Below are 13,844 nucleotides of genomic sequence, written 5' to 3' on the forward strand. Positions count from 1 at the left end.
CAATGGGGAGATTCCCCGATAGCTGGCTAGACTAACTTGCATATAAAAAATGTTTTAGCCGACATGGGCTAATTGAGTGACACTCATTGACTGACATAACAAGAGAAAAACTGCTGAAGCGCAACCACATTTGGAAAGGGCACCTTGTGTAATTCTACTATTCTGACTCTCAAGAGTTAAGTTGAGACCCCGACGAGTAAAACCCCCAAAAATGAAGGAAGAAATGATCCGCGGGCTGCCAGTTGCCCATCCCTGATCTAGGCAGTAACATTTCACACATATTTACTACCACAATAGACCATACAACTGTCTGTAAAAGTTTGAATTCAGACTTTTATTTGAGGTATGCTTGTTCTCTCTGTCCATAATTAGTACTAAAGACATAAATTGCAAATGTCAACACACGGAAACAGCTAATACACAAATGTAACTTTTTTTTCTGCTTTTGATAAGCGCCATTGTTCTGATTAGGCCCAGGTTTGTTTCCTGTATAAATGGAGGAAAATCCGGTTGAAATGCGTCCATTAGCGCGGCTTGTTTTCATGTGCCCACTGCAGAGAAAAAGAGGCACAGCATTACAAATGAAACAGCACAGGGGCACAAAAATGCACTGTGACTTTTTTTTCCTTAATGTTAATTGTACAGCAGCTTCCTACGCACATACCATCAACTATATAATGATACCATCAAAAAAAAATACATAGAAAATCGACGCATAAATGTGCAATTTACATAAAGAGAATCAGTGGCAGTGTGGAGCTACGAACCGAGGGGTGTGATTGTATAATCCCTCTCCTTTCCTGTGATCATAACATTTTAATGACTGAAAAACAACACATTTGGTTAATGGAAGGATTACAATTACACAGTCGAGGCAATTTTCTATTAAGACACAGAAACCTTGGAAATAAATAGAGACGAATTGCCTCAAGAGAGCATCGCGTGTTGTGCATTGTATGGGTGTTATACAATAAATAACTGACGTTTCTAAATGTCATGTCTCTTGGCTAACATTATCCACGTCAGAACTGAAATTGTCAACACACATCGCGAACATGGACAGGTCCGCACATCTAATCAATCGAGTCTAACCATTGAGAGAGTGGAGACAAGAAAACACATTTGGTTTCCAGAAAAAAAACATCTTTATTCAATATTTTATGTGTTTTTTTTTTTTTGTACTGTACCTTGGAATAGATGAAAATACATTGACGTTTACTGTAGGTATGGCAATACATACACACATATAAACATGTACTGTACTGTATGTGGTGCATTTTAATATGTATATATCAATAGCAAATGTACATTGAGTACACATATGTGCAAGTTTATTTCCTGTACATATGTATGAAATGTATAAATTTGTAATTTCACATATCTAAATATGTTAACCCAACACACTTACACATTGAATTGTAAGTGCACACAAAGACACATTAACATGCGCACTACAACAGTTCACAAAATATTAAAGCAAAGTACATTCTAGTTTAAAAACGGAATTTGCATTGGAGACCCTAGAGAAAGACCTATACAGCCCACAATATACTTGCAGAAATGTGGCATTATGAGTACCTATATATCCCACAGAAGTCAGTATCTCATGTATGCATCAGCGTCAACTTCACACTCACTAATGTGTCTTCTCAGTTCTGCTGATAATACTGTTCTGGTGTAAGGACTGTCTTTCGGAGGTAAGCTGTTCATTTTTTGGTCCATTTTTTTTCTTTTAGCGTTTTTTTGTTGTTGTTGTTGCCGTCGTTTGTTTTTGTTTCTTTATTTTTGTACAAATGCATGACATTCAAAAAAAGACAGAACGTAAGTACTACATGTACAATATGTAGCAATGAGGTAGAAATGGTTATAAAGAACAAACGTTTAAATAGGATAACGGATAAGAACGACATAAAGATGAAGCCGACGTCTAGAGCAGCTCGGGAAACAAAAAACCCACCCAGAGGGACAAGTGATACAGGCTGGAAAGCAACATTCAAGTGATTAACGTTGACGTCAGACGTGAAGGAGAATAGATGTGCTTATCAACCTTTCCGTAGCCAGTTCGTTGTACTTAAAGGCCTATCCTTTACATTGTTGCCCTCCAAACGAAATTACTTTGAGAAACTGTATTTGTTTGGATGTTAGTGAAGTTTTTCTTCTCATCCCTTAGTTTTTCCTGTTCTACTGCTTGTATAATTAGTGTAATGTAGTGTATTGTAATGTATAAATAACTTGTTGAACAGCTCGTTTCAATATGTTTAATTGCTTTGCCTTAAATTCATGAATAAACATGCCCTATTGGCATAAGCAAAATTGCTTACCTCGCTATTAAAGTAAGTAATTGCCAGTTTCAGTTTAAATATCTTATGTCAAAATAAAACTGTTGATTTCACTTTGGCTTCAAGTGGAGACTTGACAACAAATTGTTGTATGACAAAACAAAGCTTCAAAAGTGCATTTGGTTAACTACACTTAACTTCAGGGGACTTTTATCCCATCTAACTATGGCAATAAAAGCCATATAGCAAAATCGGAGTGTTGTTTCTTGTGCAGCTGTTATTCTTTATAATAGTGTAACATGAAAAAGCAGCTGTTGCCAGGTTAACGTTGGTCATAAGACTACACTAGAACATGAAACAGTCATAGACAGCCAGTGATTCTACAGCCTCCTGTTGCTCAGTAAGTGCCGCCATTGGAGGTGAACAATATATATGTTGTCATTGTAAACACAATAAGCTGAGAAAGACGTATGAAACACAAATTGGGAAAATATCACGTTGAAATGCGGGTGAACTCAAACCCAAGATCCCTCAGTGCAGTTGCGCTGTACTGATAATACTTTCAGTGGTACTGTAGGACATCCCTTTCAATGCACTCGTGCGTTCTGACAGTTTTCATACTGCTATAGCGGGGGGGGGGAACAAAAAACAAAAAACAAATGCAAGGCTTTTTCATGCATTCATCAGGCCTTGTGTCTCCATTGCCCCTTTTCTGGCACATTACTAAACACTGATAGTTAGTAACAACATAGCTTTGCTGTAAGAAATGACCCTAGACCAAGGGCTTAAAGATAGGGCTAACGGACACACGTCTCCAGACCCCTTTTCAAGACCACCCTGCTCATGTTCTGAGAAATGAATACTCCATGTACATAGGTGTCTATGAATGGGGACGACACTGGCGTAACACTAACTTAAGCTGATTTTGTTGTCAGCAAGGCAGCTTTTTTGTTCCCTCAAAAGGCTTCATAGTTTAATGAGCGAAATAGGCTCTGTCATCTTGCCCTAACCTTAGATTCTGCTTTCAGAGAAAACTAATAAACTGAGGTAGAAAACTTAGGGCATACATAATCCTTCGTTTTCATTCGTGATAAACTAGCAGCGGGATGGAATGAAATACCTTGGAGGAAACGGTCTGTTTCAACCTCGAGAGGCTCGTTTTCAGCCTTACACATTTCTCCGCAAGTGGCCGGACAGTTTTATCTGCAGATGAGATACAAATTTAAGCTGCTGACAATATTCGACAAATACATATGCTATGCTTTCTCCTACAGATGAGGTTTAGCAAAAACATACATCCTAAAAATGTGTTCTCTTAATGTACTGTGGCCGGTCGATGAAGGCCGGTCGAATGTGTTGTAGTTGATAAAAGAAACGTCATTCCTCCATCTTTGCCACATATCAAATAAAACTATATTCACAATAGGATTCTTCACTTGGGAAATTGCAAAGAAAAACACGACACTTCTCCGTTTGTCTTCCAAATACTCCAGAATCACTCTGGTACATTCAATGTCATACTCATTTTTAGCCTTTCCAGGTACCGTAAACCCTCCATTTTTGATAATGCAAATTCAAACGCAAGCCAAATGTTTAGTGCTTTGAAACAATCTTTGAGGTACTGTACATATCACAATCACTTTCCTGAGTTTTCATAAAGAGAGAACATCAAAATAAATGATGTCTATAAATTAGGGTTCAGATTACCAGTAACACATGTACTTTCTACTGTCCACAGAGAGCGCAAAACAGACACAGTTGAGGAATACTGTTTCAATGGAAAAAAAGCAATTTTGTAGTTTTTGTCTCATATTAAAGCTTTTTATATTAGCACATGCCATCAATGTAGATTGTGAGGCGAAGAGATAATATTATAAAATAAAAGAGCACCACTTCAGGCACTTGATAGCAACTAAATCTCCAGAACAGCAAACTGATATATACACACAGGGGTTCCATCCTGTTAAAGTCTACCCACTTGCACCTTGGTAGGCGATGCTTGGCCTCATCCGTTTCAAGCATCAAAATAACATTTCTCTATGTGTTGTGTGCAGATTGCCAGCCGTTGTGTAAAGCATGCCTCCGCTTCTCTAAGGCCTACCTTTACGCCTTTACTGTACTGCAGGTGTTAAAGTCACCACGACCTGTATTATTCTCTTGTCCACTTCCTGTTTACTGAGAATTCTAAATGGTATCCTTCTGAAAGGGGTTTCCTTCCCACGTGTTCGAATGCTTCAGTTTCATTGACTGCAACCAAACATTTTATTCCATTCGGTGTATGTGTCCAGTTCTTTTTGTGATATGTTGGACTGGAATTTGCTAAATACATTGTCAAAGTCTTGGTAAGAGACTGGTCTCATCTGGCTGGGATGGATGGCTGAGAGGTCAGAAGCTGGGATGCCATGTATCGGTCCTACTACTGCCTCATGGCACAGCCGGGCCACGTCCAGTCCTGAAAAGCCCTCCGTCCGCTGGACCAGCAGTGACAGCTCTTTGTCACTGAGGCAATAGTTGTGCTGTGAGAGCAGTTGGCTGATTATCTGGTGTCGTGCTGTGCTGTCAGGTAGGGGGATGAGAAGCCGTTTGGTGAAGTACCTCCTCAGGGACTCTTGGATCTCCTCAGGCTTGCTGGAGGAGCAGACCACCAGGACGTGGTCCTCGGCTGAGGTCAGCACACTGTCCAGCTGCATGAGGAGCTCGCTCTTGATCCTATTCACTGGGCTCTCCTCGCTGAGCTGGGCCGAAAGCAGCATGTCCACCTCACTGATGAACACCACTGAGGGCTGGCGACACCTGGCTACCAGGAAGGAGGCCTGGACAATCTTCTCTCCCTCTCCCAGCCACTTGGTCACCAGGGCTGAGCCACTGAGCCGCAGGAAGGCAGCCCCCAGCTGGCTGGCCATGCAGCGGCCCAGCAGTGTTCTGCCTGTTCCCTGAGGTCCGAAGAGAAGGAGGCTCCGAGGTAATGTGGCAAGTCCACTGAACATGTCTGGCCTCAAAATGGGCCACAGAATCTCTTCTTTGATGGCTGCTTTGGCCAGCTCCAGACCTGCAATGTCATTCCAGTCTACTGGGGGACCGGGCTGAAGGATCTCTGTGGTGACCAACTCCACGAGGTTGGCATCACTGTTCTTCAGCTGCTCCTCTGCAGTGTGGCTGGATGAGGTAGCGCTGCCAATGTCCGACCCTGCTATGGAATGGGAGAGGAGCTGTCTATGCTCTTCACTGTGCTCATTCATTATGGGGGTTCCAAACTTTCCAAAGGACTCGCCCGATCTCAGGCCTCCCACAGAGCTTTTGGTTGATCCATAGGAGGGAGGGGTTAATGCTCGGCCAGACTGACTGCAACATTTTCTTTGCTGATCTGAGGATATTGGCTGCTTCGTGTGCTTAAATGCTAAAGATGACGGATCAGCATTCCTGTCAAATCCATTCCCTCTGCTTGAGTCTGAGATGCTGTTGTCTGGTATTCTGTACATAGGGCTTTGTGAGGAGCGCTGTTGGTTGTAGTTGAAATTACTATAGCTGGAGTCCATATCTCCATGCCCCGTCATGTAGAAAGCTTTTCTTTTCAATGAGTTGGCTGAGCTGCCATTCAAAGGTGTTGGTGCAATTGGTGCATGGTTATGGGACTGGTAGCTATAGCCAGGGAGTGTAGAGGGGGTTAGGGGCGTGGGAGCTGCGATGCCTGATGGCAGATAGGCAGAGGGAGGTGGGGCTCCCCCAGGGCTATAGCTAGGGGCAACAGCTGTCTGTGGGGGATACCCTGTCGGAGGATAATTGTAGTTGGAGAGGTTGGGAGACCCCGCGTTGTAGCTGGGCACTAGAGTAGGGGGAGGTGGTGGGGGTGGGGGCGGGGGTTGTAGGAGACCAGCATTGTGCAATGGAGAGGGGAGGCCTGAGGCGGTCTGCCCGCTGTAACTAGAGTGCAGGTAGGAGCCATTGTAGCCCGTAGCGTATTCCTGAGAGGACAGACCAGAGTGTAGACTGGTGGCTGTGTGACTCCCACAGTTACTGCTGGAATAGCTGGGCTCGGTCAGGCTGCTGGCCCCCCTTGGGGTGCTACCTATGCTGGCCGACACGTCTGTTGGGGGAAGGGCAGCTGTCATTCCAGATTTGCTCACAGATAAAACATCTGGAGCGCAGTTCATTGGGTAAATCCCCTCCTGCCAGGACTCACTCTCTGACTTACGTCCATTCAGGAGTCCAGGAGTGCCATCGGAATAGGAGCAGAGCAGCGCTCGCTCACTCGGACCCTCTAAAATCCCAGAGTACTTCTCTGCGTATTTCTTCAGCAGGTTGGAGGCGGTGAGTGCAGAGATGTCGTCGTTGGCCCAGGCGTACTGATAGGTGCGCTGCAGGTGCCCCCGGTAGGCCTCCACTTTGTGTGCAGGAGAGCGTGTGGTGGAGGAGATATCAAAGTGCTGCTCGGCCCACTGTGCATGCTCTGGGGTCCACTGCATCTTTAGGCCTAAACACCAGACAGAAAGAGAGACGAGTCAAAAAATACCATCAGAAGGTAGTTGCTATTTATTGTGAGTTTTCTTGCGTTGTCAGTATGTTGTGTCTAGAAGTTGGTACATTTAACGTGGTGGAAAAGTTGCCTTTGTAGCAATGAATGAACTGCCAAATATATCCCAAATCCCAATACCATTATACAACTAACTTCCTCTACTGTAAAATAGGCACTGCTGAGCAATTACATCATGGGCAGTGTGTGGATTTGGGACCCAACACCTGGTTAGCACAGTATAATGCACCCTGCACAGAACCGAATGACATAGACATTGCAGGTCAGTCTATAATCCAACTCTCATCTAAGGCATTCCGAGACAGTTTCAAATCTGCTTCGAGGAGTGCAGCAAAGCAATCTCCCAGGCAGCGCTCTGTTGCTTTCATCACACAAACCCCACTGCCCGGCATGAATTACAACGGCCTTGTGTCTGCCTACTGCTTCCCAGTCTACATGGTGAGAGAGAAAAAAACATGCTGTACTTGTCTTTCTCGCTTCCCAGACCATCTTTTTTCATTGCCTCCGGGGCTCAAAAGGCACCGTCGAGTTTAGTCCTAAACTCAATTTGCAAACACAAGCTGTTACATATGCTGTCATTTTAGACTCAGCATGGGATTATCAAAGACAGATATACCCAAGAAAGAAACAGATCATTGTGTTTACAGTATTAAAAGAAACACAGATACACAGCCATACACACACATACATATACACACACACACATGCACACATTGTTTTATCAAAGCTAATCTGAATTGAAACTCCATTAGTAAACACAGAATCACATTGCAAAACCACCCATTCCTGCTGCATTGATCCACCCCTTAGCCAGCCACACGCGCATCAGCATCCTATGAAATTGCCCAGTAGCCCATCCCTACCCAAGGCTTTAGGAAACCGACAGAGAGCGTCCAGCGACGGATTACAGCGCAGTGTTTGTCTAGTAAACAGGCGAGAATGTGGATTCCCCCATGACTCCCTCCCAGCCGCTTGCCCAGCCGCCGTACCAGGCACCAGGAGCTAATTAGCAGGATGATGCTGCGCTAATTGTGTTAATTTACAAGGTTTTAGTCAAAAGAGATCCATGCTATGGCTCACATGGCTGTCAGCCATCCAGGCTAATGATTAAGAAAAGGACAAGGCGGGGGAAAAAAATCCCTGTCAGACTAGCTGGAACTCTATTCACAGGCAACACAACCTATAAAACAAGACACTGGTCTGAGAGACACAACAAGTCAGTAGCATTTGAAACAGAGAAGAATACACGGGGCCTTCAGAAAGTATTCACACCCCTTGACTTTTCTCACATTTTGTTGTGTTACAGCCTGAATTTAAAATGGATTAAGTTGAGATTTTTGGTCACTCGCCTACAAACAATACCCCATTGTGTCAAAGTGAAATGCTGTTTTTCAAAATGTTACAAATGAATAAAAAATGTAAAGCTGAAATGTCTTAAGTCAGTAAGTATTCAACCCTTTTGTAATGGTAAGTTGCATGGACTCACTCTGTGTGGAATAATAGTGTTTAACATACAATTGTGTGTAAGGTCTGTCAGTCGAGCAGTGAATATCAAACACAGATTCAACCACAAAGACAAGGGAGGTTTTACAATGACTCGCAAGGAAGGGCACCTATGGGTCAGAAATAAAAAGCAGACATTGAATAATCCTTTATTCATTTATAGGATAGTGAAGTTATTAATTACACTTCGGATGGTGTATCAATACACCCAGTCACTGCAAAGATACATGTCCTTCCTAACTCAGTTGCCGGAGAGGAAGAAAACCGCTCAGGGATTTCACAATGAGGCCAATGGTGACTTTAAAACAGTTAGAGTTCAATGGTTGTTATAGGAGAAAACTGAGGATGGATCAACATTGTAGCTACTCCACAATACTAACCTAATTGACAGAGAGAAAGAAGGAAGTCTGTACAGAATAAAATATTCCAAATCATGCATCCTGTTTGCAACAAGGCAAAAAAGTAACACTGCAGAAAATGTGTCAAAGCAAATTAACTTTTTTTCTTGAATACAAAATGCTATTTTTGGGGCAAATCCAGTGGTTGAATAAGTACCTAATTGTCATACTTGAGTAAAAGTATAGATACCTCAATAGAAAGTTACTCAAGTAAAAGTGGAAGTCACACAGTAAAATACAACTTGAGTAAAAGTCTAAAAGTATTTGGTTCTAAATATGTATCAAAGGTAAAAGTAAGTCCGTCAGATCAGAGGCAGTAGGGATGACCAGGGATGTTATCTTGATAAGTGCGTGAATTGGACACTTTTCCTGTCCTGTATAGCATTCCAAATGTAACAAGTACTTCTGGGTGTCATGGAAAATGTAGGGAGTAAAAAGTACAATATTTTCTAAAGGAATGTAGTCAAGTAAAAGTAAAAGTTGCCCAAAATATAAATGAGTAAACTACAGATACTCCAAAGAATACTTATGAACATCTGCTCTTTCCATGACATTGACTGACCAGGGGAATCCAGGTGACACCTATGATCCCTTATTGATGTCACTTGAGACAATTGAGACATGGGTTGTCCACGTGTGCCATTGAGAGGGTGAACGGCCAAGACAAAATATTGAAGTGCCTTTGAACGAGGTCTGGTAGTAGGTGCCAGGCTAGAACTTATTACCATACAACTGCAACGCTGCTGGGTTTTTCACGCTCAACAGTTCCGTGTGTATCAAGAATGGTCTGCAACCCAAAGGACATCCAGCCGATGACACAACTTTCGGGAAAGACTGGAGTCAGCATGGGCAAGCATCCCTGTGGAACGCTTTCGACACCTTGAAGAGTCCATGCCCCAATTCATTGAGGCTGTTCTGATGGCAAAGGGGGTGCAACTCAATATTAGGACGGTGTTCCTAATTTTTTGTGCACTCAGTGCTGTTGGTGTTCCAGGGGACTGTTTGTACTGTAGCTGTCTTGGGAATTCAAAAAGTTACTTTCACTGATGTCAGTACCTTTTAGACCTTTTGATATTTCTAGCATTACTCATCCTTTATGTTCTAGGTTATTAGACCTCTTAGTAGTCCTCTTGATGCATGTGGGTGGTGAGGCTGCAATACAAAAAAAGTAAGATATTTCAAGTGGGACATTTTTTTCTGGAACAACACATTCAAGTGTATAAGGGCCTCAAACAATATTCCGGCTCTGATTTGAACGGCTTTTGTTACATTATCAGTACACTTAACAATATAAAGTTATGGTTTTGTGTAAGCAAATACATTGGATAGAATACATATTTGGGCACCAGAGACAGTCTTCAACATTTGTTGTCTATCACATTTAACATACATCATTGCAGTGGTGTAAGATACTTAAGTAAAAATACTTGAAAGTACTACTTACAGTTGAAGTCGGAAGTTTACATACACTTAGGTTGGAGTCATTAAAACTCATTTTTCAACCACTCCACAAATTTCTTGTTAACAAACTATGGTTTTGGCAAGTCGGTTAGTTCATCTACTTTGTGCATTTTTTTTTTTTTTTTTTTTTTTTTTTTTTTTACCTTTATTTAACCAGGCAAGTCAGTTAAGAACAAATTCTTATTTTCAATGACGGCCTGGGAACAGTGGGTTAACTGCCTGTTCAGGGGCAGAACGACAGATTTGTACCTTGTCAGCTCGGGGGTTTGAACTCACAACCTTCCGGTTACTAGTCCAACGCTCTAACCACTAGGCTACCCTGCATGACACAAGTCATTTTTCCAACAATTGTTTAACAGATTATTTCAATTATAATTCACTGTATCACAATTCCAGTGGGTCAGAAGTTTACATACACTAAGTTGACTGCGCCTTTAAACAGCTTGGAAATTTCCAGAAAATGATGTCATGGCTTTGGAAGCTTCTGATAAGCTAATTGACATCATTTGAGTCAATTGGAGGTGTATCTGTGGATGTATTTCAAGGCCTACCTTCAAACTCAGTGCCTCTTTGCTTGACATCATAGGAAAATCAAAAGACATCAGCCAAGACCTCAGAAAATACATTTGTAGACCTTTACAAGTCTGTTTTATCCTTGGGAGCAATTTCCAAATGCCTGAAGGTACCACGTTCATCTGTACAAACAATAGTATGCAAGTATAAACACCATGGGACTTCGCAGCCGTCTTACGGCTCAGGAAGGAGACGTGTTCTGTCTCCAAGAGATGAACGTACTTTGGTGCGAAAAGTGCAAATCAATCCCAGAACAACAGCAAAGGACCTTGTGAAGATGCTGGAGGAAACAACAGTAAATCGAGTCCTATATCGACATAACCTGAAAGCCCGCTCAGCAAGGAAGAAGCCACTGAGCCAAAACTGCCATAGAAAAGCCAGACTATGGTTTGCAACTGCACATGGCGACAAAGATCATACTTTTTGGAATAATGTCCTCTGGTCTGATGGAACAAAACTAGAACTGTTTGGCCATAATCACCATCATTATCTTTGGAGGAAAATGGGGGAGGATTGCAAGCCAGAGAACACCATCTCAACTGTGAAACACAGGGGTGGCAGCATCATGCTGTGGGGGTGCTTTGCTGCAGGAGGGACTGGTGCACTTCACAAAACAGATGGCATGATGAGGAAGGAAAATTACGTGGATATATTGAAGCAACATCTCAAGACATCAGTCAGGAAGCTAAAGCTTGGTCGCAAATGGGTCTTCCAAATGGACAATGACTCCAAGCATACTTCCAAAGTTGTGGCAAAATGGCTTAAGGACAACAAAGCCAAGGTATTGGAGTGGCCATCACAAAGCCCTGACCTCAATCCTATAGAACATTAGTGGGCAGAGCTGAAAAAGTGTGCACGAGCAAGGAGGTCTACAAACCTGACTCAGTTACACCAGCTCTGTCAGGAGGAATGGGCCAAAATTCACCCAATTTATTGTGGGAAGCTTGTGGAAGGCTCCCCGAAACGTTTGACCCAAGTTAAACAATTTAAAGGCAATGCTACACAATACTAATTAAATGTATTAAACTTCTGACCCACTGGGAAAGCGATGAAAGAAATAAAAGCTGAAATAAATAATTCTCCCTACTATTATTCCGACATTTCACATTCTTAAAACAAAGTGGTGATCCTAACTGACCTAAGACAGGGAATTTTTATTAGGATTTAATGTCAGGAATTGTGAAAAACTGAGTTTAAATGTACTTGGCTAAGGTGTATGTAAACTTCCGACTTCAAATGTAAGTAGTTTTTTGGGGTATCTGTACTTTACAATTTATATATTTTTCTAACTTCACTACATTCCTAAAGAAAATTATGTAATTTTTACTCCATACATTGTCCCTGACACCCAAAAGTACTCAAAAGTACCCAAAAGTTACATTTTGAATGCTTAGCAGAACAGGAAAATGTTCTAATTCCCAGAGTTATCAAGAGAACATCCCTGATCATCCCTACTGCCGATGATCTGACGGACTTACGAAACACATGCTCCGTTTGTAAAGTATGTCTAAGTGTTCGTGTGCCCCTGGCTATCTGTAAACCCCATAAAACAAGAAAATGACGAGGTCTGGTTTGCTTAATATAAGGAATATGAAATGATTCATACTTGTACTTTTACTTTCAATACGTAAGTATATTTTAGCAATGACATTTACTTTTGATACTTAAGTATATACTAAACCAAATACTTATAGAATTTTACTCAAGTTGAATTCTACTGGGTGACTTTCACTTTTACTTGAGTCATTTCCTATTAAGGCATCTTTACTTTTACTCAAGTATGACAATTGGGTACTTTTCCCACCACTGTATCATTGTCAATATCACCATTGTACAAATTCCTGTACATAGTGCAGAAATACATTTTTCCTTGAAATACTCTTTAAAATCCAAGAGGCGCTCCTTGTAAAAATGTTCATATCAGATCCCTTCACATAAGTGGCTTAATGAAATGGAAAGCCAGCAAAAAAGCCAAATGATTTAAATACAGCGAGTAAGTGAACATCTACTGAACTGTGGATGAGGGCGGAGAGCCATCCCTCTCTCTGTAGAAAGGGACAGAACACTTCACTTTGAAACGTGTGTGACAAACTATAAACAAACTTGGTTCGGTTAGAAAATTGTATCATTGCCTAGCAGGGACACTTGAAAGACTTCAATCCGAACCAATAACCACATGAAATGTGATTACACACATCATGGGAGACATTAGCATGGACAACTGTGTTTTATTTACCTAGGCAAGTCAGTTAATTAATTAAGAACAAATTCTTAGTTACAACGACAGCCAACCAGGGAAGAGTGGGCTAACTGCCTTGTTCAGGGGCATAACGACAGATTTTTTACATTGTCAGCTCGGGGATTCGATCCAGCAACCTTTCGGTTAGTAGATTAACATTCCCAGGTTCATGCCTGATGTTGTTTTAGCCCAGAGACATACAGTATAATTTAGATTTGCATAATGAGTTTCTACGTCCACATTGCGTTAGAACACCATCCATTATCCCGTCTTTATAGAAATAGAAATACAACAACATCCACCGCTTCCTTTCTATGTCTTGCAAATGGTATAATTATTGACTGTTTCCGTTAGTGGAATGTTTTCAGACAGCCTGAGGGCTTAACGTTAAGCTCAAATTCCACTGATTAGCAACTCACAAAACTCTTTGTTTTTTAGCAGTCTCCTCTGTTGGTCAAATTTCAAGATGGCACCCTCCAAATCTCTTTGTCCCTAGTGACAGTTACGTATGACGATTTTTGTATTGAATCTGACACTCGCAATGTTAATAAAAGACATCACGAAGGACAAAGCATTGATATTGCATGATGTTTAATTTCTGCTACTGTGATCATCTCCGATGAAACAGAGACACTGACCTTTTTGAGAACTATTAATCTTGGTAGCCTTGGCCATTTTTTAAGCAAACAGGACTGGATCTCCGCTTTGTCCATCCAATTTCCCAGTGCGCAAATTGGACTGCCGCTTGCACAATTCTCTATTCATTACTGGGCTGCTGAAAGGAAGCACAGAGGTGGCAGAGCGTTTTTTATTCTCCTTTTTTTGTGTGCGAGTTGTGTGTGTATGTGCGTAGGTGTGTG

General features: G+C 41.8%; 1 protein-coding gene across 2 annotated transcripts in view; it reads right to left on the reverse strand.

Annotated features, from left to right (window-relative positions):
* Positions 1-1,126: 1,126 nt before the first annotated feature.
* Positions 1,127-13,844, reverse strand: part of LOC110520071 (fidgetin) — a 35,652-nt gene continuing 22,934 nt past the window's right edge. For both annotated transcript variants that reach the window (XM_021597083.2, XM_021597082.2), the window contains one exon: positions 1,127-6,750. In XM_021597083.2, the coding sequence (XP_021452758.1) occupies positions 4,520-6,742 (2,223 nt within the window). In that variant the 5' untranslated portion in view covers positions 6,743-6,750 and the 3' untranslated portion in view covers positions 1,127-4,519. The remainder of the gene's footprint in view (positions 6,751-13,844) is intronic.

This window comes from Oncorhynchus mykiss, chromosome 3 (genome assembly GCF_013265735.2).
Source record: "Oncorhynchus mykiss isolate Arlee chromosome 3, USDA_OmykA_1.1, whole genome shotgun sequence".
In the NCBI taxonomy this organism is placed as follows: Eukaryota; Metazoa; Chordata; class Actinopteri; order Salmoniformes; family Salmonidae; genus Oncorhynchus; species Oncorhynchus mykiss.